General features: G+C 37.4%; 1 protein-coding gene and 2 long non-coding RNA genes across 6 annotated transcripts in view; 1 reads left to right on the top strand and 2 right to left on the bottom strand.

Annotated features, from left to right (window-relative positions):
• The window catches only part of LOC137229220 (uncharacterized), a 379,962-nt gene that overhangs the window by 147,741 nt on the left and 206,448 nt on the right, over positions 1 to 25,773 (top strand). The gene's annotated exons all lie outside the window — the stretch shown is intronic.
• Positions 1,578 to 13,711, bottom strand: CAV2 (caveolin 2). 2 transcript variants are annotated; one of them, XM_067746796.1, is made up of 3 exons: positions 13,402 to 13,711; positions 12,877 to 13,064; positions 1,578 to 2,278 (listed from the first exon to the last, which is right to left on the bottom strand). In XM_067746796.1, coding segments are annotated over exons 1-3 (339 nt in total). In that variant the 5' UTR covers positions 13,552 to 13,711; the 3' UTR covers positions 1,578 to 2,277. The 2 variants fall into 2 exon arrangements, with proteins under 2 accessions (XP_067602897.1, XP_067602896.1); XM_067746795.1 differs by lacking the exon at positions 1,578 to 2,278 and adding an exon at positions 6,465 to 8,431 and having other exon boundaries at positions 13,402 to 13,703.
• Positions 21,680 to 25,773, bottom strand: part of LOC137228619 (uncharacterized) — a 29,665-nt gene continuing 25,571 nt past the window's right edge. For both annotated transcript variants that reach the window (XR_010945321.1, XR_010945320.1), the window contains one exon: positions 21,680 to 22,102. This is a non-coding gene — a long non-coding RNA (uncharacterized lncRNA). The remainder of the gene's footprint in view (positions 22,103 to 25,773) is intronic.

Here is a 25,773-nt window from a genome sequence, read left to right as displayed (position 1 = left end):
CGTTCTTTGTACAATATTTTTCATCTTTTATGTGGCCCTTTACTCACCTTTAGAATAAATAATATCAACAACTCTGGCTCTTTTTCAGGGGTCTATTTTCAAATTTATAATCTTCATAAGATCTTTCTCTTGTCTAAATAAAATGTACATAAATAATTCAGTTGATTGCTCACTTGTTTTTTCTATACGATAAAATTTTTTTTTTGATATTTTATTTCCAATGCTTTGATCATGGCCCTCCCTCACCCCTTCCGCCCTCTTCATGGCCCCTGCACACGGAGGCTACCATGAAATTGATCGAATATGCTAGATACTCTGTGGAGATTTCATTTAGTTTATATTACCTAACCCTAAATAATGTGTGCTATTTCTGTGACTGCCTCAACACAGTCATATCTAAACTGGGAAGGAAGGCTTGCTTGTATCTTACGCTTTATATATATTCCAGTGTGATGACTTCTCATTTTCCATATGGCTCCCTATTATGATATTGACTAGTTTACCACAACTGCTTTGTGAGAAAATATGTATGTAAAAAATGTTTGTTTTTGCAGACATGTTCATTTGGTGATTTCTTTATTTTGGTGCACTATTTGCAAAGTTTCAATCAGAAAGAATATTAAACTTTGTGAGATCATTTAAGACAGAGTTCTAAAGAAATCAAGATCATGTGTGATCCACTGAGTTTTTCTTTGTCTCATAGCAAAACATTGTAAGCCTTCACCCTTCAAAGCCATCTAAAATATTCAGTTCATTGGACTGGATGAGAGCAAAGAGGAGGAGAAAGAGGGAAGGAAGAGCAGAAGAGTGGGTGGATCTCTGCTCGCCATTGCCAATAGTGGGAAATATAAACACCATGCCCTATGATAGGTGTTCAGCATAACTGTTATTGCAAAGCACAGACAGCATTACTATATTAAAGTGAATGAAAAATTAGGGGAAAATGAGTGTGGGGATCACAATATGAGTTATCACTGTAGAAAAATGTTTGTTAAAATTTTATGTGTGCAAAATGGAATACTATAATGTTGTTCTATAATACCACCTAATATCTTAGTAAAAATTACATATATATGTAACTTTTACTGATATACATATATACACATGAATGCTGATAATGTGTGGAGACACATACACTGCTATTGCAATTGTAAATTGTACAAGCCTATTGAAAAGCAGTATGACAATATACAACCAAGCCATTAATATGATTGTATACGCCAATCTGGTTTTTCTGTTTTTAAAATTTCTCATGAGCAAATTATCTTATTGGAGGAAAATAAAATTATATATGGTTTTCCCTGGAATTTTCAAGGTAAAATAAATGACAATAGGATTGGATAACATACTAAAAGCTGTGCAAACTGATAAGAAATTTCCAACCAAATGAAGATATGAAATATGGCCCCTATCTCGAAAGGTATATGCTTAGCCTAACGAGAAATTATTACTGTAATTATTAAAATTTTACATGTCTAGGTGTTTAGTATTGAGGAGAAAGATCATCATTGTGTTTCTGATACATAATAAGAAAGTTTTTGTTAAAGGTAGTACAATTTTATGAAATTTATAAAACATGGGAATAATAGCATGTGAAAGATAATCTTCTTTTTAAAAAATTTTTTTTAAGATTTTTTTTTTGGTGTGGATCATTTTTAAAGTCTTTATTTGAATTTGTTACAATATTGCTTCTGTTTTATGTCTTGTTTTTTTGGCCCTGGGGCATGTGAAATTTTAGCTCCCTGACCAGGGATAGAACCCACACCCCCTGCATTGGAAGGCGAAGTCTTAACCACTGGACTGCCAGGGAAGTTCCTGGAAGATATTTTTCTGACATTAGCTGGAGTGTTAGGGCCTAGGGCACAGATCATACAGGGAAGGAAATGGTGTGCTCAGGAAAGTAGAGAATAGGGCTGGGGGAGGGCTCAGGGATCAGAAGGGGGCAGAGTGAGGAAGGTACAGGGAGCCCAGATACCAGGTTGTAGGGCGCTCCCACCACTGAGGACTTTGTACTGACTCCATTTATGGGAGAAAGGAAAGAAAAAAGGTGCTTCTCATAGCAGGAAAGGTGACATGACTGAACAATGAATAAAAAAGAAGATTTTGGTCGGAAGGCAGAATTAGTCATTAGAACAGCCATACCCACATCCTAGAAATAGCCGATAATCTCTGTAGTGATTAAGAGCCTGAACTCTGGTGTCAGACTCTCTTGGCCCAGATCTTGACTCCCATGTGATCTTGGGAAAATTCTTCAACTTAAGGACATCAGTTTTCTCATCTGAAAAACAATAATAGAACCCACATCATAGAGTTATTGTGCAGATTAAATAAATGCCCAGCAAGTAATAAATGCTTAACAAATGGAAATGTTATTATTTGTACCAGAGATCAGGATTCTCCCACTGTTGTAATGCATGAAGGATTCCAACCGGTGTCCTCCTCAGTAAAAGAAACATGTTATCTTTGCCACCTGCCTCCCTGGGAAATGCTGTGTTTATCCCTGCAACTTTCCAAATGACTCCTTGTTTCACTGTCCCAGTTAGCTGAGCCAGCACTTGGCTGGAACTGGTGTGCCATTCAGTTAGAGGCAGGTCCTGCCTCCTGCCCTTCTCTCCCCTTTTGTTACTGGCAGGTGCTCGATGACAAGCTACTCAGAGGCAGGGAGAGAAAAGAATGCTCCAAAGATGACCTGTAGCTCCTATCTCTTCCTGAACCATTTATGTCTGGGAGAAATATTTGCCCTTGGTTACGTGCTCTTTCCCACTCTGAGTCATGTCTCTTCCTTTCTTTCATCATTCTCCACCCCTACCTTTTCCTATAATGGCAAAACAACTTCTCCAGCTGTGCAGCCAAGCTGAATGACCTGACACGTCCAAGTGCAGGCAGATAGGTGTCTGTCCTATTTTTGGATAATTGTTGAAGTGGTGTCCTCTGATTTCTCTGACTGCTGCATGGTCTTCTTTCTTTGCCACAGATACACGGCAACAGTCAACAGCACAGAGAGGTGAGGTGGAAGAGAGACAGATGGTCACAAGTTGTAGTACAGTTTTCATTTTAACTTTTGCTCTTCTGCCATTTTCTTTAGGGCACAGGGTTCTAGGAGAGCCCTCATGCCCCCTCCCAAGGCCCTTTTCATTTAACAAAACATAAGGAACTTTCCTTTATGGTCTTAGCTGACTTCAACTCCTTCCACCCTGTTCAGACCCCTTCGCTAGGGGTTTGAACAGAGGTGTCCAAAAGCAAAACTGTGAAGGGTAAAGATTGTGTCATTGGAGCCTCCTGTTCTCCCTTTTCTGTCTTGACTTTCACTTTGGTGGCGTGTCTTTTAATCAGTGTAAGATGCTCTCAGGTGGCACTCCACTCAAGGCCCTCATGCTAGGGCCCCTTATATAGTTTTCAGCATCCCCTTCTCAGATCATCCATTCACAGTGAAGTAATGGATGTCTACTAGTAGACTGAAATGTTACCTCACCCAAAGGTATCATTCATTTAAACAAGCATCAAGGTGTAAGGCTGCAGTGGGAGCAGTTCAGATATAGTCTGAAGAAAGAAGCTGAAGAGTGGGTGCAAAAATGGTTTTAAAATACAACAGGTGCCTTCTTTTGCTCATTTGGCAGTAAACAGGGAGAAGAAATTGGGAAGATTAGCTATGGAAGCCGAAATTATTTTTATTCCTAAAACATATAACCTAGATATCTAGTATATCCTTATCTTCTGCTCCCTCCTCCTTCAATTCCTTCTCTTGTCCTCCCTACATACACATATACCGTGAAGGAAGGAAATATACCAAATCCTGATTTATGATAAGTTGCATTAGTGGTGCAACATTTTCATTGCAACACTACCTACTTTTTTTTTATCTGAAAGTAATATGTAATCTTGTAAAAATTCTTTAAGCTTTTGTTATCTTAAGTAAACATTCAAAAATGATGAAATTGCAAGCTAAAGAAACTGAGCCATTATTTATGTGATTTCTCCACTATGCTATTTAATTTGTCCTGGATTCAAATGAGACAGTGTATGGGACTGTGTTTTCTAAAATGTAAAACTCGATAAAAACAATGTTTTAGTATAAATTTCAAAATGGGAAATAGGATAGTAAAAGAAATAGCAACATTCTAAAATGCCAGAGAGAATGTTTCCAAACCAGTTTTAAGTACTAGCATTTCCTACCCCTGAAGCCGTGAAAATAAATTTCAGGCAAGAAAATTGAGAGTAAAGATAGGCATTACCCCAAAAGATGAAATATACTTGATATGCTTTACATACATTTTCATTTTCCCAACTTAATGATTCATGAGTGAGAAAATGACGAGAAGGAAAATCTTATTAGGATCAGTACTTTTCAAACCCCTCATGCAAATGAAGAAAATTATGATGTCAAAATGTGATTCCCACTCCAGCTCTGCAATCATCCCAAATTTTCTTCAATTATTTATTCATGTAGTTGTTCATTCAGAAAATATTGATTGACCTCACTAAGTGCTTGGCACCATTTTAGAACCCCAGGAAACAAAGATGAAGTCATATTTTTGGTTCTCAAAGACCTAACCAGCAGTCTAGTGGGGTTATTTAACAGGGTTAGTTTTACCATGTGGTAAGTGATAATAGGGGTTTGTGCAAGATTTTATATGAAGACATAGAAGAAGCACTTAATGTGGTGGGGTTCTGGAAACAGGAAGGGTTAGACAGGCCATGAGGGGAAGAGTGATGCTGCCATGGACAGGAGAGGGCTGGGCACTTCAGTGAGGGCTGCAGAAGATAGTTGCTGAAGACAACAGTGGGTTGATAGTGAAGGCCTTGTGAACACTGCTCAAGAGTTTGGATTTTATTCTAAGGGCAATGGCATATAATTGATAGTTTAAGCAGGGGAATGACATGGAGTCTTCATGAGATCACTTCTTTTTTGAAGGGGAAGATGGATTGGAAAAGATCATATTGAAGCTGGGAGTGAGACCAGTTAAGAGGCTGTGGCAACTAGGTAGGCAAAAGATGAAGATGGCCGTGATTATGGTGGTATAGCAGTGATTTGGGTAGAAAAATCTATAAATAAAATAAATTGTAATTAATTTAAAATAGAGTAACATATTATTGGAGGGAAACTGTCACAATAATAAAGACTTAGAATTGTTGTAAATCTAGGAATCCCTGTCATGAAGAATCAAAGCCACATACAGTCTCATAATCAACAGAACTGTGAAAAGTGAATGCATTAATTCCTGTGTTTATAGTATGCCAGTCCTTTAATTGATAAAATATTCATGATTTTAAAAAAATGCCTTTAAAAAAATTCCTGGACTGAACAGCAAGATTGCATATACATGCATGTACATAGCCAAGTCTTCATTCTACAGAAGTCACAGGAAACAATGAGATGGGACGCTCCTAAGAGATCCTTGAGTCTAATCCTCTCATTAAAGATAAGAAAACTGAGACCTTGAGATTAAACCATTTGCAGGAGGTGAGACACCTCAGTAATGGCAGTGCTGAGACAGGAATCCAGATGCCTGACCTGGAGGGCAGGGCTCTTTTCACTAAACTCCAACAGCTTCCCAAGAAAGGTATTTAAATAAATTCATGGGATGTAGACAACTATTGAAAAGAGGGACTTTTAAGTTCTTCACAACTTTAAAGAGCACTTTAAAAAGCTAAACGCATGTTTTATTATTGGAGATTGGTCATTTTTCCAGATTAACTAACAACAAGAAAATCTATGCCAATATCAGCAACTACTTTTCACATATTGACTTTCCAAAAATAATTTTGGACTCTGGTCTGGCTTCATGGTACTGGTATCCAAGAACATGTGACTTATATTGTTTTCTTATTTAAAAAATTGAAAACAGAAATATGAGTTTATTTAGCATTAGCAAGATACTTTATTTCATGAAGAATATGAAGTATGGTTGGTTTAAGAACATGCTATTCTATCATATTCATCAAATGATAGAAATGTTTATAGGGAACCTCTTAAATGCTGGGAAAACAAAAAAGTTAAATTACCAATCTTGTAATTTTCCACAAATACATTCCTGAATAAGCAATAACTCATGTATTTTTATATATTATGAGTTTTTTAAATAAGGAAAAATTAGTTTTAAAATGTTCTTTATTGATGAGTTTGACATGTAGTAAAAGCAATAAACACATTTTATGAGTTTTTAAAAAGTTTATTATGGATACTGGGAAAGTCCCATCATCACCCACCTCTTCCCTACCCCCAAATAAAAGAACCAGCATATTTGCACATGAAACCTGGATTCACTTGGTACAAAATTTCAATCTTTCAAATAAAATAGTTAATGGCAAATCTCAATAAAAAGTTATTTTGAAAATGATCAATGTTATTCAGAAATAAGGAAATCACATATTCTACGTTTTGCAAGTTAATAGGTTTTGTTATATGACTGTGTATATATTTTGGCTTTAAAACTTACCAATAACTAGAAGATAGAAGCTCATGATTTATTTAAATAGATATTTTATTGATCAAATACATTTGCCCAATCAACATATCCAAATATTTTTTAAAAACATCTTAAATATAAGGTATAAAGTCATGAGACTTATTGACCTTTTTAACTATATAGTAACATCTATATAGTCAAATGAGTAGTAATGCTTGAAGTTAATGATCATGAGAGTATTTTCTAAGCATGAATGGCCTAAGGCAGCTTTGAAAAAATCTCTTTTGTAGCTACCTTCAAAAGGATATGAGTTTCATAATCTGATCATTCATTTGCTTTGGTCCCCAATAGTATTCCAGTACAGTCATCCTGTATATTCACCAGCCTTAGAATTTGGGAAAATAAAATTAATCTTCATTGAATGAGGAGTTGTCCTCTATGAAGATATTCAAAGGAATGTTAGTCCGAGTTCTAATAGTAATTCTGAAATTTGAGCATTTATACACTTTTAAGATATGCAAATTATAGTTAACCACTCACATCAGAGACATCTTTTGTACATGCCTATCATTTTGCAATAGAGATTTTTAAAACAACAGTGACTCATAACACTGAAATAGGACTCTACAGTTCAAAAATAATAAGAATAATTTTATACTGTGTAACAAGACTCATATTAGATAACATCTTGAAAGTTTGCAGCTGTTAGTTTTTAATTTATATATACGTAGCTCAGTAGCATGGACCCAGTAAATTGACAACTCTCCTGAAATTACTACGTGAATTACTGTAGTTGAAATTGTACTTAAGTGTCAGAAATAGCCTTTATTTTAAAATGTTATTAAATAGCAGCAATATTACTTGAAGGTAAAGCGAAACATTAATAGGAATGCAGAATACAGGTTTAATTTCTAATTACAAGACAGAAAGCATCTCCTAGATGAAATATCAGTTGGGTTTGTATTAAGATCACAGCCAGATAAACATCAGCCATAAAACACTTCAGGATTTTGCTTGGAAAAGTTAGAAAGAAAAGCCTTGTATATCTCTTTTCCATTCTATTACCAAAGAAGATGCATATGCTTATGTAATCAAGACAGTGCAATCTCACCAGTGAAGTTCCTTGTGGAAGACACATTTACTCCTCCTATATATTAGCTCAACAAGATAACAAATATAATGAGTTCTTTAAAGCAAATATAATGAGTTCTTTAAATCTGATTAGAGAAACATTTACAATAAGTACAAAATATACAGTAAATTGAAACATCTTGTTAAATATGCCTGTAGGTTAACTATGCCCTATTTAAAGGAACATACTTTCATGAATCTATTTTCACATTTGTTTTATCATATTTGAGAGCCCCTATCATCACTGTATACTTTTGTTACTGTAATTTCTAGAATCTTTGTATTATCTTATCTCTAAGTATCCCCATGACTTTACCTGCAAAGGTAATTTAAAAAGTATTACTTCCAAAGTAAAAGAAAAATAAGAAATTCCATATTTTTATGAGCAGTTGTACACAAAACTATTGTAGTGTTTGAGAGAAATGTCCCTTGATCATTATAGATTCATCATTACAAAATGTATACTTACATACTAAAGCAAGAACTGTCTGCCTTCAAAATTAAGTGTTGCCAACCTACTGAGTAATTCTGGTTATAAAGTTAGATATGAAATCCTTGGCTTTTAATATAGAAAAGTATTATTTGAAAAGATCTGAAAATAAACATTTCTACATGTGGTTGCCCATCTTAATAGCTTTCTTAATTTGAACATTTGGGGAATTAACAGAACAGTAGTGCCTTTATGTTATAACAACAAAGAAGTATTACAGTATCCAAATCTCTGGACCTGGGGTCCAAGTATTCAGTCATGGCTCAGTTGCAGGCTGACAGAAGAGAAGCTGCGTCCTACGCTCCTACACAATGGGGCAATGACAACATCTGTCACGCTCTTCCATATTGTCTGCACTGAAGGCAGGACCATTAGGCAGGTCTTTACAAAAGGCATTATAATCCTGGAATGGAGGAAGAGAGATGTGTAAAGATTATTAGTGTTACCAAATAAGGCCACTGACTATTGCATATGCATGAAAAGATATAACAATGGCCCAGTTCACCTAAGCCGGATTAAGCATTTGAAACAAATGAACAGTAACCCACATCATGATAAGATGCACAGAAAATATGTTGCTTAAAAAAAATAAACAAGAATGTACATGATAAACACCAATATTCTTTCTATTGGTAGCAGGCAATCTAAAATAGTAAAGCAAAAGATAAACAAAATAGTAAATTTATATACCTGATCTCTGCCCCTAAACATTAACCTGCCTAAATCTTCATATGTCTCTGAGGTCCTACTTCCTGGTAGCTTTTCCTGTTGTCTCATCCCACTTCCTCCCCATTGGACCAGGCTGGGTTGGATACCCCTTTTTTGTGCGTCTAAAGTACTGCAACAAACTTCTTAATCCTCAAATTCACCAAAAGATATCATAATGGATGCTAACTGCTTATATTTCTGTCTTTCCTATTAGAATGTAAGCTTTTTAAGTTAGGACATCCTTTACCCTTAATAAATGTTTGAGCTGAAGTGAATTTAGTATTCTCATATGCTTTATATTATTAATTTTCCACAGTAATTACACACACTGAAAAGGGTTGTGTAGTACAGTTAAAAGAGCCCTTCAATTATGTCAGAACTCTTAGACAAGAAAAACTAGAGTATCCTAAATTTATTTTTTCTTTATGCCTTTTCTTAAGATAACCACATATTTTCATATTCCTCAGGCTGGTTAATTTTTTCTGTAGTCCTCTGAATAATGTTCTTTGTCATAGTAATGCTTTTTGGGCACAAAAGTGTTTGTGAACTCTCAGGCATTGTTGGAGGGCTTCAATAGAATTTTTATTATTACTCGGGTGGGCACAAAGAAGTAAGGTTGATTTTCTTGGTTTACTATTAAAATGTGACTTAAATAAAGGTCTGTTGTATTTAGCCCAAAGTAAAGAGAAGATCAGGCATTTGAGTGATTGAGATATTTTTAGAATACTGAATTATTCATATTGACTGCCTGCATAGATTATATTTATCTTGTGTTTTGTTCCAATGCTAAAGACTTGAAGCAATTTTTTAAAGAAAATTAATTACTAGGTGTTTCAGAATTACATAGTTGAACAGAAACCTGAATGATAGCAACTTTTAACTTCTTATCCCATTATGTTTCTCACTTGATATGTGGCCTTGGGCAAATCACTACAAATTAAAGTAAGAATAGGAAATCTTATAGACCAGCTATCAGGATTAACACTTATTATGCATCCCTGACAGGTCCATGTGATGCTGTCATTATAATGAATAATAAATAGAACTATTTTGAAGTCAGAATATATAATGAAACAATTATGACAAAATAATCTCAATTTGACTTAAGTTTAGTTTGGAAAGCTTCCTAGCCAAATTCACTTCCCTCAGAATATAATGCACTTTCCATTCTTTCTTAGGCTGAGAAATTTTCTTTCCCCTAACTCTTTAGATCTCCATGTCCTAAGAGGGAATTAAACACAGGACAAAAGTGCAGCAAAGTGCAATTGCCCACATTTGAGGACTCAGTTCATAGGATGTGGTGAACTCATTTTAATTTTATTTTCTTCAAGTTGTTGTTCTCTCACTTTGGATCAGAGGATCCAGTGATCCACTGACAACAAACTTAAATTGTGTTCTCAACATCCCAGTTAGTTTCCTTTCTGAAACTCCAGGCAATTTGGAATGACCCAAAACTTGGTTGGGGCTCTATGTGACCAACCAAATATTGCTTAAATAAATCTTATAATTAGCAAGATTATATATTTATCCATTGGATAATAAATCCATTAGAACTGGGACTTTTGTTTAGCTTTGTATTAACTATAGTTCCATAAGACTGCCTTGTCACAGCAATTTGCTGTATTAAAAAGTCTTCTGGGAAATGAGACTGCTACTACTGAATTTCCATCAGTTGGACCATTTATTTGAATTGCATCCCAGCAAAAATAAAAGGTAGAGGGGTCCAAGCCACATTTCTTTGGTATGATCCACTTATGACCAATAACCTGTGGTTGCCAAATGGCATATACCTCAGTTTATGGTATGGACTCAAACCAATTCACCGGTCCCTAATGACCTGTACTTCTGGCCTAGGATCCAGCATCACCAGACTGAGTTCTGAGTGTTTTGTTTTTGTTGTTTGTTTGTTTAAATAATCTAAAGTCAGATCCATTGTGACCATGCAGTGTGGTTCAAAGAACTTATTACTGCATATTTTCATAGCTTTGATCACCAAGAAAAAAAGTTTACTCAAATGGGTTTGCTCTTCTATAAGGCCTCTCCTTGATCTGGTCTTATTGTGTCACTGGAATGTGATCCATTAATGATAAATCTATTTTATCAAGGTATAAACTAACTTTTAAACATTTTTGTTTGAAGTTACTCCTCTACTTGCAATCACAGCTGCCTGATGACAAATGTATGACAGTTAAATATTTATGTCCCACATGAATGTAATTTGAAAAATAAGCTATAGTTAAGTAATACATTTTCTGTGGCTGAAAAGGAAGCGGTTTGATGATTCACCTCTGGAAGCACTACACAAAAAACATCTCCCATTCTCAGGAGAGCCAGGTGGAGAGAAGCATCATTTGGTTAATTGTAGTTTTACTTATATCTCTCTGCCATTTAGTAAATGGAAACCTTTTTGTTGTCAGTTATTCCACAAGTGCTTTAGGAAAGCCTAGCTTTGTTGACTGGCACTCTATGTTTCCAAATAGCTTCATAGCCAACATTTCACAATATGTTATGTGGTCATTCAGTTTTTCACATTTTGGAAGGTGAGAAAATGGACATAGAGTTTAGATGACTGGTTTTATTCAATTAGGAATCCAAAATTTTATGCACTGACTTGGGCATCTTTAAAAAAAATTCATGTGCTAATGTCAAAATATAAGCTTAACTATATATATCCTTTGTTGATCTGCTCATGTAAACAGGCAAAGATTTTCATTCCTCTGGCAGTTTTCTGGCACTTTCAATATAGTTTAATTGTTTACAGTTTTTAGTGATCAAATTAAATTGATGTTTGTTATTTATCCTTTACTTATTGGGTGAACTTCAATTTATCCTTTAAAAGCCTTTGTAGACCCTTTTCTTTTTAAAAGCCTTCCCTGTGCTTCCCTCCTCCACAGATCTAGCTGGGTTGTCCTCAGCAGCCACCTCTGTACCTAGCCAGTTGTCCTGATGTGCTGTGAGTAAGCTGAAGGCAGATCTTGCATCTTATTCATTCTGGACCCAGTGCCCAGCACAAACTAAGCACTCAATAAACTTTCTTGGTTGAACTAACTAGCTAGCTAACTGACTAAAGAAATTGATTCAGATGGTAAAGGGGAATGGAGAACAATTTCATAACTTCTAACAATGAACACAACATGTATTAGGGTGTGGCAATACCATATAAAGTGATTATGAAAGACATGGAGACATCTGGGGTTATACATTTCTGCAGGACTGCCCTAAAAGACAAGCTTGGCAATTGTTGCCATACAGGGGATAATCTGAATGTTCTTCCTCTCAGAATAAAGTGGACATTTTTAAAAACAACAATAACAAAACTTCTTGGTAAAATATGACATTTCCTTTTAAATTTTTTAACGCTTAGAAATGTTCTCTATAGCTTTATGATGCATTTCATGTGTGAATAAAGTTACTCAAAATGTCCCAAAATGTCCAATAGGTTTCTATATTTATTTCCCCTTTTACTAGATGCCACTCCTGTTGGTGCCTCATAGGTGAAAAAGTAACTTGGAAGCCTTCTCATTTCATTATCCTGCAGTTTGAGTTTCATTCATTTGTGCTGCGGACCCCTTCACCTTAACTGCACACATCTTGCCTCTCCTCTGTTCTCATCCTTGCCATTTGCCAGTGACAGGATTGGAGCCGCCTCTCCATAGCACTGCTTAACCAGGTCTGACATCCCTCTGCAATGATACTGTCACTGGCATTCTGCTCAGAGATCTCTTTTGTTTTACCCCAAGCACAGGTGGTGACTGAATAAAAGGTGATGAAAGAAATAAGAGCCCTGCCCAGAACCATGGGCACAAGTCAAAACAGGGCCCTATGAGAGAGCAGCCTGTGGCTGGAAGCATGGCTTCCAGATCTCCACCTCCACAGTCAGCTGGGCTTTAGCATTCGAAGGAAGATCACACCCGTGGACAGAGGGACCTTCCTTCTTCTGTTTAAACTCCTAACCCAACCTACAATTCTAAAGAAAGCACACTACCCTTCAAGGCCTCCCAGTTCTGCTACTGCGTTCAGAGATGATGCGCCTTCTTTCGCCTGCAAGCCGGCCTGGGAGAAGGGGAGGGCAGGGGGCAGGTGGCAGAGAACATTCCTACGTTTCAGAAAGCCGGCCCACCCCAGTGTGCCCCTTCTCACCAGATGTGCAGACAGCTGAGGATGGCAAAGAGAATTCCCGCAGCGAAAGCCAAGGGAATGGCCAGGAACACCGTCAGGAACTTGTAGATCACGTATTTGCTGATTTCAAAGAGAGCGTGGCTGCAGATCCACACTTTGTCAGAAGAGTGCGTAGACGCGGGCTCTGCAATCACATCCTCGAATCCCACCTGCGGAGACAAGACTCAGGGATCCTGAACTGTCGCCCAACCTGCCTCTCCAGGATACGGGAGAGCTCGGGGTGGGAGAAGCAAGAAAGAAAGACTTGGCTGCGGTGCCCCACCTTCTCTTAGGGTCATGGTGGGCGGACAGGAATTTGGCTAAGAATTCCTGGCTACTCAGGCGGCCCCACAGAGGGAATCCGGATCCCGTACCCTGAGGCGCTGACCCAGTGGCGAGGGTGGGAGTTGGGGTCGGAGCAAGTTAGAGGGGGCACCCCCACTCCCAGGCCTTAGCGGGGACTTGGGTCAGCCTCAGGTCCAGGGTAGGGCCCGCCCCAGGCTTCACCTTGAGATGCGAGTTGAGCCGGTGGGGATCTCGGTCGCTGCCTGGATCCACGAACTTCTCGGGGTCGGCGTAATCTACGCTGCTGTGGCGGCTGTAGGAGTCCTCGTCCATGAAGAGCTGGACATCCGCCTTCTCGGTCTCCAGCCCCATCTCAGCGCTTGGTGCGCGGCAGCTGCAGCCCGGCTGGCGCAGCGCGGCTCCCGGCCCGCGCAGCTTCGCCTTCCCGTTGCGCTCGGCCCCGCCCCGCCTCTCTTCGCCTCGCCTCTCCCAGAGCGGCCCGGACGGCGGTAGCTTCCCGCTGCCGGCTTCTGCTCCCGGGCCCGCGCGGCCCGAGTCCCGCCCCTCGGCCCGGCCAGGGGGCGGGGGCCGAACGCAGCCCGCGAGATGGCTCCCTCCCCGCGCACCCTGCCGCCCGTCCCTGGTCGGGTTCCAGTCCGGCCCAGGCCAGGAGAGGGATCAGGGGGATGTCCAACCAGGCAGATCCCGGCCCTGCCCAGGTGGGCGAAGCGCGTCTCGGGGATGAGGACCCGAATTCGGCCCACAAGGGGCAGGAAGGCTTCTTGGGTCACATTGCACGACACCTAGAACTGTATGTGTAAGAGCCGGCAGGTTGACCTAGGGATAACGGACACACTGCAGCGAGGCAGCTTGGTGGTTAAGAGCGTGGAGGTATCGAATATTAAGGCCTGTGTTCACCTGTAGGCTCTACCGTTTACCTTGTGTGCTCCGGAGCGAGCTACCGAGCCTCTTGGAAGCCTCCTTATAAGGAGCTGCCTCCTTGTAAAATGGGAGCAGTGGTGCTTGCTTCACAGTGTTGTCCCGTGAGAATTAAATGAATTAATTCAAGTAAACCTCTTACGTGGTCCCTACACACGGTACGCTTCCAATCAACGTTGTTACTGCTGCACTGTGAGATAAGCAGCCATAACACACCTGAATGCCAGGCAACCTTGCAAGTGCCAGGGGACCCCGCAAGCACATCAGCTCTTCAGCTATCCCAGTACCCAGAGTATGTGAGTCAGCTGGAGGCACCATGAGAATATGAAACTTGGTACGTGAGCCTCCTAACCCCTATGGGTTTGCATCTTCAGACCATAAGGGGAGGTCTGATTTTTTTTTTTTTTTCCACTCTCTCTCTAAATTATAACTTACTTTTCCTTTGGATCAGATCCTGTTGAAAGATTTCAGGTATCTCTAAGATGCAGTCACATCTGCAACTACCTTGTAGGAACCATGTAAACAAACCCCTATCATAAAGCCACACTGCAGTAGATGAACCAGTCTGTGAACTACTCACACAAACGCTTTCAGAAGGGAGGAGCTTGCACGTTCATAAAGGGTTTAAGGTCTGGTGGACTTACACATGGGGGAGGAAAAGCACCTAGTGAAAATTTGCTGAAAGCAAAATAATGAGTCCTAGACTTGAGGGGGTGCCTGCAGCTTGCTCAGAGCCTAAGGCATAGTAGGCACCCCGTAGGTATTGCTGAATACAGGAACTCACTGAACATATCAAATCCCCTTGTGTGAACTCGATTTGAAGAATTACTTCTTCTGAAAGAAAAAGACTATTTTTGAAAATATACGAAAAAACAGCAGGATCCGAATTGGAAAAATACTTTGGAGCCAAAACTCAATAGTCTAATAATTAAATAAAAAGTTTACGTACTGCTACTACTGCGTATGGATGGCAGTGTTGTAACGCTGTAGAGTGTTAACATAGTTGAATGTTATGCAAACTTTGCTCCTTCTCTCCCAGAAGTGGTTCTGCTTGCCCATTCCCTTATTTCTTATTTTCTTTCCCAATTTTATCTATGTTCAATTAATTCCAAAGTGATGACTTAGACATTCTGCTTATTGCTTTTTCTATATTTCTCTACTTCCTCTATTCACCAACGCACACTTGACTCTGAGAGTTGGGACTTTTCTAGAGTTGTTGCCCAACAACTGTTTATCAAAGTGAATAGAAAACATTAATCCTTAAGGAAATCCGTTATATCAATTACCAGGAGATGGAAAAGAAGAGAGAGTTTACAGCTAAATAACATTTTGTACAAACTTATTTTCCTCAAACTTAAAATTCAAGTTTGAAGTTTAAGATTGCCAGATGTTTCATCCAAAGAAGATAGTCATTCCCATAGTGCTAGAGTGGGCTTAAGCAGTGGCTGAAAATCTGGCGTTAGGGCTTCTTTCCTTATCCTTCTCTGTCCTCTTGCCACATTTACATTTCTAGTGGGATTAGTAAGACATTTGCAATAGTTATCACAAGTAATTGACTCATTTTTTCAGGTGGCAGGGAGAGGAGGCCAAAAGGAAGGTAAAATTAACTTGGTTTTAATGGGATAGCTTATAGATTCATTTGTAAAATGGTAGGTATCGATGAAAAAGTGTCTCTAAAACCTAAGTTAAAAGAAACTCATCCAGACTCATCTAGATTTGTTGTATTTAATGTGGAGCTTAAAAGAGAACAATTTATTTGTCCATTTGTTTACAAATTTCTCTCTCTCCCACCCCTTCTCCTTTGGTAACCATAAGTTTGTTTTCTATGTCTGTGGGTCTATTTCTGTTTTGTATTTATTTAAGTTCATTTGTATCTTTTTTTTTTCAGATTCCACATGTAAGTGATATCATACGATATTTGTCTTTGTCTGGCTTACTTCACTTAGTATTAATCTCTAGGTCCATCCATGTTGCTGCAAATGGCATTATTTCATTCTTTTTTATGGTGAAGTAATATTCCATTGTATATATATACCACATCTTCTTTATCTATATAACTATCAATGGACATTTAGGTTGCTTCCTTATCTTGGCTATTGTAAATAGTGCTGCAGTGAAGGTTCTTATTTGGATGAAATTCTTGTCCACCTCACCATTCTAATACATAAAATTTTTTGAGATGAGCTGTAACAATGATTTTGCTTATCTTATTAGTAAATGCTTAGAAAATCTTAGCTACTATTGTCCTCAAGGAGTTTAAACCAGAGTGATTACCACAGCAAGTAGTATCCTGCTTCCTCTAAGTGGGAGATCTACCAGAAAAGGGGGAAGAGAGGAGGTGGGCGGGAGCTAAATGGCTGAGCACTCTCTAGGATCTTCCATACCACAGAATAACTCTCCAGTAAGCTCTCTTTAATTTTTTAAAATTGCCCTATAACCCAAGGAACTAAAAAATTTCATAACAAATCCCATACCAGTGCATTTATTTTCTGCACTGGTACAAGAGGGCTGATTTTCCAATGGTTATTAATATATTTGAAGAATAACAACTTGATAATGTATTAGTATTTTTGAGTAGGATAGTTTATAACCATTTTGTTCGTCACCTTTCTCAGCAGTGTCTAAGAAAGAAGGTTATATTTCTGGTTCCTTGAAAATTGTGTGTGAATACTTTTATGAATAAAAATATCTATTTTTCTCTTCAGTTTTTAAATTTTTTCCAGATCACATATGTATATATATATATTCCCTCTGTATGCTTACATACAACTTTAGGCAGGTTCTGTTCAAACGACCTTTGTGAAAACTGGTTATTAATGAAAATAATGACTTCTTGATTTCACTATTATGGTTTGATCATATTTAAAGCATTTGGATTAGGCAGGGTTTCTCAGCTTCAACACTATTCATATTTTGGACCAGACGATTCTGTGTTGTGGGGACTGTCCTGTGCATTGCAGGATGTTTAGCAGCATCCCTGGCCTCTACCCTCTAGAGGCCAGTAGTACTCACCAGTCCTGAAAACCAAAAATATTTCCAGACATTGCCAAATGTCCCCTGGAGGCCAAAATCACCTTTTCCCTCCTTTCCTGGGGTGAGAACATTGGATAAGATACTGCTGAAACAGGTCTTCATGTGAATGGGAATAATTAAGCTCCAGCTGTCTATTTACAAACCCATGCTTAAAGCTCAGAATTGTAATACCAATTTGTCAGAAACTCCAGGGATTTTTAAAATTAACCTTAAGGATACTTGTTTGCCCTGTAAAAATTTCAGAACTTATTATCATCAGTTAAATTGCAGATTTTCAATATAATGCTGGTATTATTTGAGGGATGTACATATACCTCATTAAGAGACCAAAAAGAAACAACTGCTAGGCCCTATCTACCTTGCAGCCTCCTACATTTTCCTTACAAAGGCCAGGGCTGTTTGAATGATTATAGCTGGAAAAATGAGATTTGGGGACTTCTTGATTCCATCTTAAGGCTGTAAAGCTTAGTAATTTTTGACACTCTTCAGCACTTTTGCAAGCTTTAGGTGACCTTAACTGAGAAGTTCATGGATTTGTTGGTGGAACAGCTAGATGGTTGCTTACCAAGTCCTTTAAGCATCCCTTCCCAGACTTGTTTGCTGGCAGCAAGGCAAAGCCTGAGAAATTTGGAAGACCTGCAGTATCTTGCATGAGTCATTCTCTTTGTGGATAGTGGGCTTTGCATAAACTTCCCTCCATAACTTCCTGTCCCGTACTCCATCTTCATTCATGTATCTTTTCATCTTCTCCCCCCTTCACCCCTACTCTCCAATTATCCCCTCCCCAGGGCCCCCACAAAAAAGTTTAAGGGAACAGATAAAAAATGTCTGTTATTAAAGTTATTCAATAATTAACTTTTGTGGACTGGTGCCAGAGAGTTGTATGGTATTTAATAAAAGCTTTTTCATTTTTTTTCTTACCTATCACTTGTCTCTGTTCACATTTTGGGTAAAATTAGCCTTTCCCAGCAAATTCTGAGTGAACCAGCAAATTCTGAGTTTAGTATTAACGCACAGTAGCTAGTTTGTAATTGTTGCCAGCTTAATCTTCTGGCTGTTTCAAATAGTACCACCTCTGGCCATAACCTCTTTTCATACACAAGAATTTCCAGAATTAACTTTTGTTTGGGAATACTTAGCTATTAGAAATAGACGAGGAAGAAGGTACACTCCTGAAAAGTCTATATTCATGACTAGAACCGATAGGATCGTCATTCTATTCTCATTCAAAACAATGCATGACAATTAATTTTGGATTTTTTTATCCTGTCTTCCATAAATAAAGGATGTTCCTGTTTAATCTTTTGAGCATCCCATTGATTTCTGGCATACTGTATGTATAAATAAGACATCTCCCCAGGACTTTGGTATTTTATCTTTCCAGAACATGAAGTAGGCACTAAGTGTTGGTGAGCACTAACTTTCAAATTAAACTCTTATTAAGTACAACTTCCTCTACATTCAAATGGGAACATATTTCTGCATAGTTAAATGTTTTTCAAATACCAACTGAAATGTGCACAATAAGATTACTAGTTATCAAAACAAAAGATCAAGAGGTTGTTTTCTTAATTTGGGGTTTTATTTTGGACAAAAAAATATTTTAGTTCAATTTGAAGCCTTTGTTTTCTCTAGTAATTCTTGTTTTTGCAAATGTTATTCTACTTTTCATTTAGAGTAAATGCCAACTTTAAAAATGACACAGTGAATTTACATTAGTCAAAAGTATGGGAAGTTTTTTGTCTGCTTGTTTTGTTTGTTAGTTTTTGTTTTTAATAAATTTTAGTCTTATTGCATATTTCCAAAAGAAGAATAAAGACAAAAACACAGAATGCCTTCTACCTGGTTCTTGTAAATTACTGCTTTGGTGTCTGTTAGGTGAACTTTAATTCTTGCGAGAGTCATCTGGGAGTCAAGAGCAAAGGGAGGGCTTCCCTGGTGGCGCAGTGGTTGAGAGTCCGCCTGCCGATGCAGGGGACACGGGTTCGTGCCCCAGTCCGGGAAGATCCCACATGACGTGGAGCGGCTGGGCGCGTGAGCCATGGCCGCTGAGCCTGCGCGTCTGGAGCCTGTGCTCCGCAACGGGAAAAAAAAAAAGCAAAAAAGCAAAGGGAATCCAATTGCATGGGGCAGATGGAAGACTGGGCAACTGCCAAGGGGCTGGGCAGAAGAATTTTTAGATTATATTTTCCTATCAATAAATATCTGGGAAGAATTTTGTTTCCAGAGAGTTTACTAAAAGAATGTCTATTTTTGTTCCGTGGTTACATGAAACTGTAAGGCACATTTCTACACTACATAAAGACATGAAATAAATTAGTCAGTTCAGGTGTCTGTATCCATTCTTTCTGGGCCACTGAAGCCTAGTTAGACCCTCATTGCCTGCCAACTGCTTATTAACTTCCAGGTTCCTTGTTAGAATAGGGAGAGGATTGGATCCAAATATAGATTTTAAAGTTACTTTATTAAATTCATTACCAGTAGGACTATTGACATTCTTGTATGTCTGAATAAGGTAATTCTTCTCTAGTTAAATAATTACTAAATGAATAAATGTATTATTTCAAAAGCAACTTTAGTAGATGTTTGCATTTTCTTAAAAAAAAAGATAGGAATTCTTTGAAGCACTCAGAACATTTTCATCATGCTAACCTCAAGAGAAACAACAAACTTCATTGAAATATACACAGTTTCCTGTAACATCTGTATTTATGTCACCATCTCACTTTGGGGATATGATAACAATTATTTACCAGATAGGTAGAGTGACTATTTTCCCCTTAATAATAGTAAGTGAATATAAAAATCTTGCTTCTCACTTATTATCAGTCTATATATATTCACATAATTACACATTTTACTAACAAATACGCTTTTTTTCCTTTTTAAATAATATTATGGTCATTGGAAGCTCTTGGATAAACAAGTCACTGAAAATAAACTTAGATAGTAAAACACTGTGGTCCTGAAAAACTGCACACTACTTTATTTGGAAATAGTAGAATTTGCAGAATGTTGCTGTAAAGGGCATGCTACTCAAATTACTTGGTTCTGAAGACTCTTACTATGAAAGCAAAGTATTTTCTGAAGGAGTAGAGCACAAATAGCTAAATGTTTGAGCCAAAAAATAGAGTTATTATTTTACTGTCTTGGAAAAGCCTATCCAATTTCACCATGTATGTATTGCAAGTCTTTTTTATTAAAAAGATAGCATAATAGAAGAAGCAGGAGGTGACAAATAAAAACTGTTTAGGCTTAAGTTATTTTTAGCTATAGGATGCTGATAATCTATAAGAGTTGGACTGTCCTTTAGGAAAAGATTAAAATGCAGTTAAATTTCTTTTAGGTGTAGGGAGATGTTTTGGGCTATTAAAACCTACTTTAGAAGTCTACATTCCTGCCATGGATCTTATTTTCCCCTAAGTTTCTTCAGTGTTTTCTTGTTGGTTTGTTTTTTCCTGCCAGAGAAAGAGCTTCCATGACAGAACTGTTTTCCTTTTTCTCCCCTTTCTTCCTCTCCTTCCTCTCTCTTTCTTGCTTTCTTGCTCTCTTCCTTTTCAAAGTGTTATTTTCCCCAGTCACAGTCTTACTAACAATATCTCAGGGTTGGGAAGAACTTTAGAGGTTCTAGACTAATGATCACCCATCAGTGAATCTTCATAAGTGGCATACAGGCTCTGTTGGAATAGTTAGCAATGGGGAATTTATAAAGCAACCCAATATGGTTGTTATAACATTCTTCATCATATGTGCCAGGGTCATCTATCTACCTAAAATTCTCCCTCTCTCCCTCCCTTCCTCCCTTCCTTCCTTCCTATTCCTTCTTTCTATCTCTTTCTTTCTTTTTCTTTATCTCTCTATCATCTTCTGACTTCTACAGATAAAAAAAAGTGTGAAATGTCAGCTCTTGAAGTATTTGAAAGTAGTTTCTGAACACCAACCCCTGTCCCTACTGAATCTCTTTTCTAGCTAAACAGATTTATTTCCTTCAGTTGTTCTTCACGTGTCACTGTTACCAAATGCTTCTTATAATTTTCTTATTCTCTGGACCTGCTCCATATCTCAGAAACCACACTTAAAGTATAACACTTGGTCTGGGGTCTGAGCAGTGCAGGGTAGAGCAAGAATACTATATTACCTTCTTCATATTGGCTACTAGACTGTTTTGATGTTTTTGGCTACTCTCTCCTAGTGCTGATTCAAATTAATCCTATTGGATATTGAAATCTCTGAGTCTTTCATACTCATTTGTATTTTGGTTAGGTCACACTGCTAGTATGAAGTAATTAATGATTTGAATCTAAGAGGATGACTATATTATTCCCATTAAATAGTGTCATGCTTTGAGTTATTTTCTTATTTTTGACTGTTTTCAGTGTCTTAAATTACTGTTAAACCATGATTTTGCTTATACCTTTTTCCAGAGTCACTGATAAAATTTTGAAAAAAGCAGGGTTGAGAACCAAGTTATGAAGCATTCCAATTTAATGGCTATAAATAGAGATGATTTCTAAATTTATAGCTCTAGCTGTTGCTGTTTCCAAGCTTCAAATTCATATATCCTTCTGACAACTTTGACATTTCACACTTTATATTTCCAAAAAACTAGATGTTGATGTCCACCCTCATATCCAACCCTCTGGTCATTCTCATCACACAGTTGGTCAAACTCAAAAATTATGAGTCAGCTTTATTTTCTTCATTTTCTTCACTGCTTCCTTTCCCATCAAGTCTGTTAGTTCAATCTTCAAAACCAGTGCTTTCACTTTCTTCCATTTTCACTTCCCTTCCCTGGTCTAAGTTCACGTCTTAACTGAACCATCTCAACAGGCTCCATGTTTGATTCTGTATCCACTCTTCTCCCAGAAATTGCTTTCTCCACACAACAGCCAAAGGATCTTTTAATGTAGAACTACTACATGATCCAGCAGTTCCATTTCGGGTTATTTATCTGAAGGAAACAAAAACACTAAATCAAAAAGATATCAGCACCCCCATGTTCACTGCAGCATTATTTACAATAGCCATGACATGGAAACAATCTAAGTGCCCATCAACAGATGAATGGATTAAAAAACTGTGGCAAATATATTCAGTGGAATATTATTCAACCATAAAAAGAAGAAAATCCTGCCATTGGCAAAACATGGATGAACCCTGAGGACATTACGTTAATTAAAATAAGTTAGAGAAAGACAAATACTGTATGATCTCACTTATGTGTGCAATCTAAAAAGAAGAAATAGAACTTGTAGATACAGAGAAAAAATTGGTGGTTGCCAAAGAGGGTGGGGAGTGGATGAAATGGGTAAAGGGGGGCAAAAGGTACAAACTTTCAGTAATAAATAAATAAGTTCTGGAGATGTAATGTACAGCATGGTGACTATAGTCAATAATAATGTATATTTGAAAGTTGCTAAGAGAGTAGATCTTAAAAGCTCTCATCACAAGAAAAAAATGTGTAACTATGTGTGATGATGGATGTTAATTAGACTTACTGTGAAAAAATGCATAATTTAATGAATATTCTTGTTGAAGTATTTAATGAATATTCTTGTTACAAAGTATAATATATACACAGCTTAATATATATACAGCAATATATATATATACCAAATCATAAATATGCAGCTCAATGAGTTGTCACAAGGAAAACATACCCTATAACCTCCCCACAGATCAAGAAATAGAACACTACCAGACCTCAGAAGTCTCTCTTGCCATGTCTCTCACCAACTTCATTTCCTTCCCAAAGTAACTGAACTTTAACATGATGCATTAGACTTGCCTGTTTCAAATTTTACATAAAAAGAATCATACATAAAACTTTTTTTGAGTCCAGTTCATTTCATTAAACATGACTGTGAATAGTACATCTTTGTTATATAGAGGAGGAGTAGTTTTTTTCATTTTCATTTCATCTCATTTCATTGCTGTATAGTGTTTCATTATATGACTAAACCACAATTTATTTATCCATTCTAACGTTGATGGATATTTGGGTTGTTTGCTATTAAGGGCTGCTATGAATAATGCTGCTGTGAACATTTCTGAATATGTCTTTTGGTGCAGATATGGACACGTTTCTGCTGGGTTTATATCTAGGAGAAGATTCACTGAGTTAAAGGGTAATTTATGTTCAATTATAGTAGATACATCGAATTTTATAAAGTGATTATACTAATTTATACTCCCACCAGCAGTAAATGAGAGTTCTAGTTGCTCCACATCATCACCATGTGTACCTACAACTTTGAATTTAAATAGCAAAAGCATTGTAAGAATTAGATAATTCAGCAAGAATGAAGAAAATATTAAGATTGGCAACATCAAGAGTAAAAAGTGACATATCCCTGTGGTTATTTTAAAATCAGGAGGTAGATGAGAAGCAAACCAAGTACTGGTTTGAGACTGATACTCTTTCTGAGGGGTGGGTCCCTGGAAACCATACAGGGGCCAAAATAATCAACCTAGCTAAAATGTCCCTTTGGGGAGTGGGAAATGAATTCTTATTCACTGTACTTGCTTCCTGGGAAGGGATAATATCAAGTGTTAGGGGAGTACCTTGCTTTTACAAACAGTCTTTTAAAATATCTTATGAGTAAGTGAGTTATTTTTCTACAAATATGTTGACACATCCAGTATTGCAATTCTTCATTTACATTTCCATGACTTCTTTATTTCTCTTGTCTTTGTTGTCTCTTCAGTCTAGTTGCTCACCTGGTTTTTATCTTCCTCAAACATCTATATTCCCTTTTAGCTTAACTTCATACCACTTTAAAAAAATATCTAAATCTGTAGCACATTTACAAATCTACAATTTTGATGTCCAGTAATGACAGTTGAGAAGTACTGATCTAATTCCTTGATGATCCTGATTAACCTTCATGGTGTAAAGACAGTGTTAGCATCTCAGGTCCAAACCAAAACATTTTTGAGAGTGAAAGGGGGGCACTGTTGATAATTATATTAGAACAACCAGCAAAGACAGAGATTGTCATGAGCAAATTGGGACCTATTGCCATCCGAGCTTGATAACAATCTTCAGATAATCTTGCCTTCCCATTTCCTGGTCTATGGATGGTGGACACTGTAATTTGGTTGCTTTAAAGGAGATCTAGGAAAGGAGAATCTGCCCCCCACCCCAAAGTATCATGTAGTAGAAAAAACATGAATTTAGGGTTAAGTTTTAATTCCTGTTCTAAAATCATTATCCATGTAGCTTTGTTATTCAATCTCTTTTATCCTTGGATTCTTCAATGAAAAATGCAATGATGTAAGAATGAACCAAAATGCCAGAGAAAGTGTTTAAGTCTGTCATTACCAGGAAAGATACTCAATACATATTACTCTTCCAAGGGAGTCAATGCTTGCAAATAAGAAGGTAATCAAAGGGAGAGGAGGTGGCCTCATACTGAATATGGTCCAATTCTCTCATCCAACGTATAACTCTTAATATTGTATGTATCTTTTATATTTTTCTCCAAATACTTTTATATTTGTTTCTAAGAACTGTCCTGTGGTAAAGGCAGGGCAATTTTTATTATACCCATATTAGAGACAAAGAAGCAGAGGCTCAGAGATGTTCATAATTTTGACAAAATTGCCATGGTTATTAAATGTTAGGTCCAGGATGTAAACTCAGGTCTCTTGCATCTTGGTCTAGGACTTTTTTTTTAACATGTCTGGCTCTTCCTGCCTTTTGCAGGTGCATGGATGGGTAATTAATTAACTATGGTCCCCAGGCTTGAGATAAGACACTGGTTTGAAAGAAACCATTTAATAAAATATTTAAGGTATATTTGCTTGTATGATATGCTTTGCTTTATTTTTTGACAAAAGTGAGGTGTTGATTATAGTTCTGGAAGCAGCTAAAGGATAAAAATCACTAACTTTTTATTATTTGCATATGTGTCACACATTTTATGGTTATTCTAAAACAAGTTCTGCAGTTGCTTTTCCCTGAATATTAGAAACACCTCAGATATTTTTCCATCAACCGTCTATTCAGTGAGAGTATTATGCTCTGGGAATGCTGATATTACATCCAAAATACAATTAATAATTTCAATCTGTGATATAAAGCACATAAATTATTTCAAAGGCAAATGAAAAATAAATCAGGGCCCGACTATGTTTTAGCATTATTTTCCACCACATTCTTCAGCTGATAGTATGAGAAAGCTAGAGTTAATCCTAAAACCTTTGGAGCTTAATAGTCAGGACATTGCTATTCAACAACAAAAGAAAGAAGGGGAAACAGATGGACAATGTTCCAAATCAATGGGAGTGGCTCATGCTTCTTCAAGGGGAGTGGGCTGACCCTGAGCACAGGGTGGGATGGGGCCACCCACATGGCTGCAGGTTCAGCCCAAATAGTTCTAAAGTGCCTCAGAAAACACTGGACTAAAAGAGTAGAAATAAGTACATGTCTTTGTATGACTTGAGAGAATGGTCCAAAAAGAAGATAGAATCCATGTGGAAAAAATTTAGACTTCCTTTTTAAAGGAAGCTTCCTTTTTTAAAAAAAGTAACAGCTTTATTGAGCTATAATTCACATACCATACAATTTACAAATTTAAAGTGTACAATTCAATGGTTTTTGGTATATACACAGCATTT

This window comes from Pseudorca crassidens, chromosome 8 (assembly GCF_039906515.1).
Source record: "Pseudorca crassidens isolate mPseCra1 chromosome 8, mPseCra1.hap1, whole genome shotgun sequence".
Taxonomy (NCBI): domain Eukaryota; kingdom Metazoa; phylum Chordata; class Mammalia; order Artiodactyla; family Delphinidae; genus Pseudorca; species Pseudorca crassidens.
Note: the sequence above shows the minus strand (reverse complement) of the source record. Positions and strands in the feature narration are given on the sequence as shown.

Excerpts from the sequence above, each read along its gene's own strand:
- CAV2 (XM_067746795.1), bottom strand. The coding sequence starts at position 13,551 with ATGGGGCTGGAGACCGAGAAGGCGGATGTCCAGCTCTTCATGGACGAG. Across the intron at positions 13,065-13,401 it reads GGCTCAACTCGCATCTCAAG|GTGGGATTCGAGGATGTGAT; the intron begins GTGAAGCCTGGG and ends TTGTCTCCGCAG. Across the intron at positions 8,432-12,876 it reads CTCAGCTGTCTGCACATCTG|GATTATAATGCCTTTTGTAA; the intron begins GTGAGAAGGGGC and ends CCTCCATTCCAG.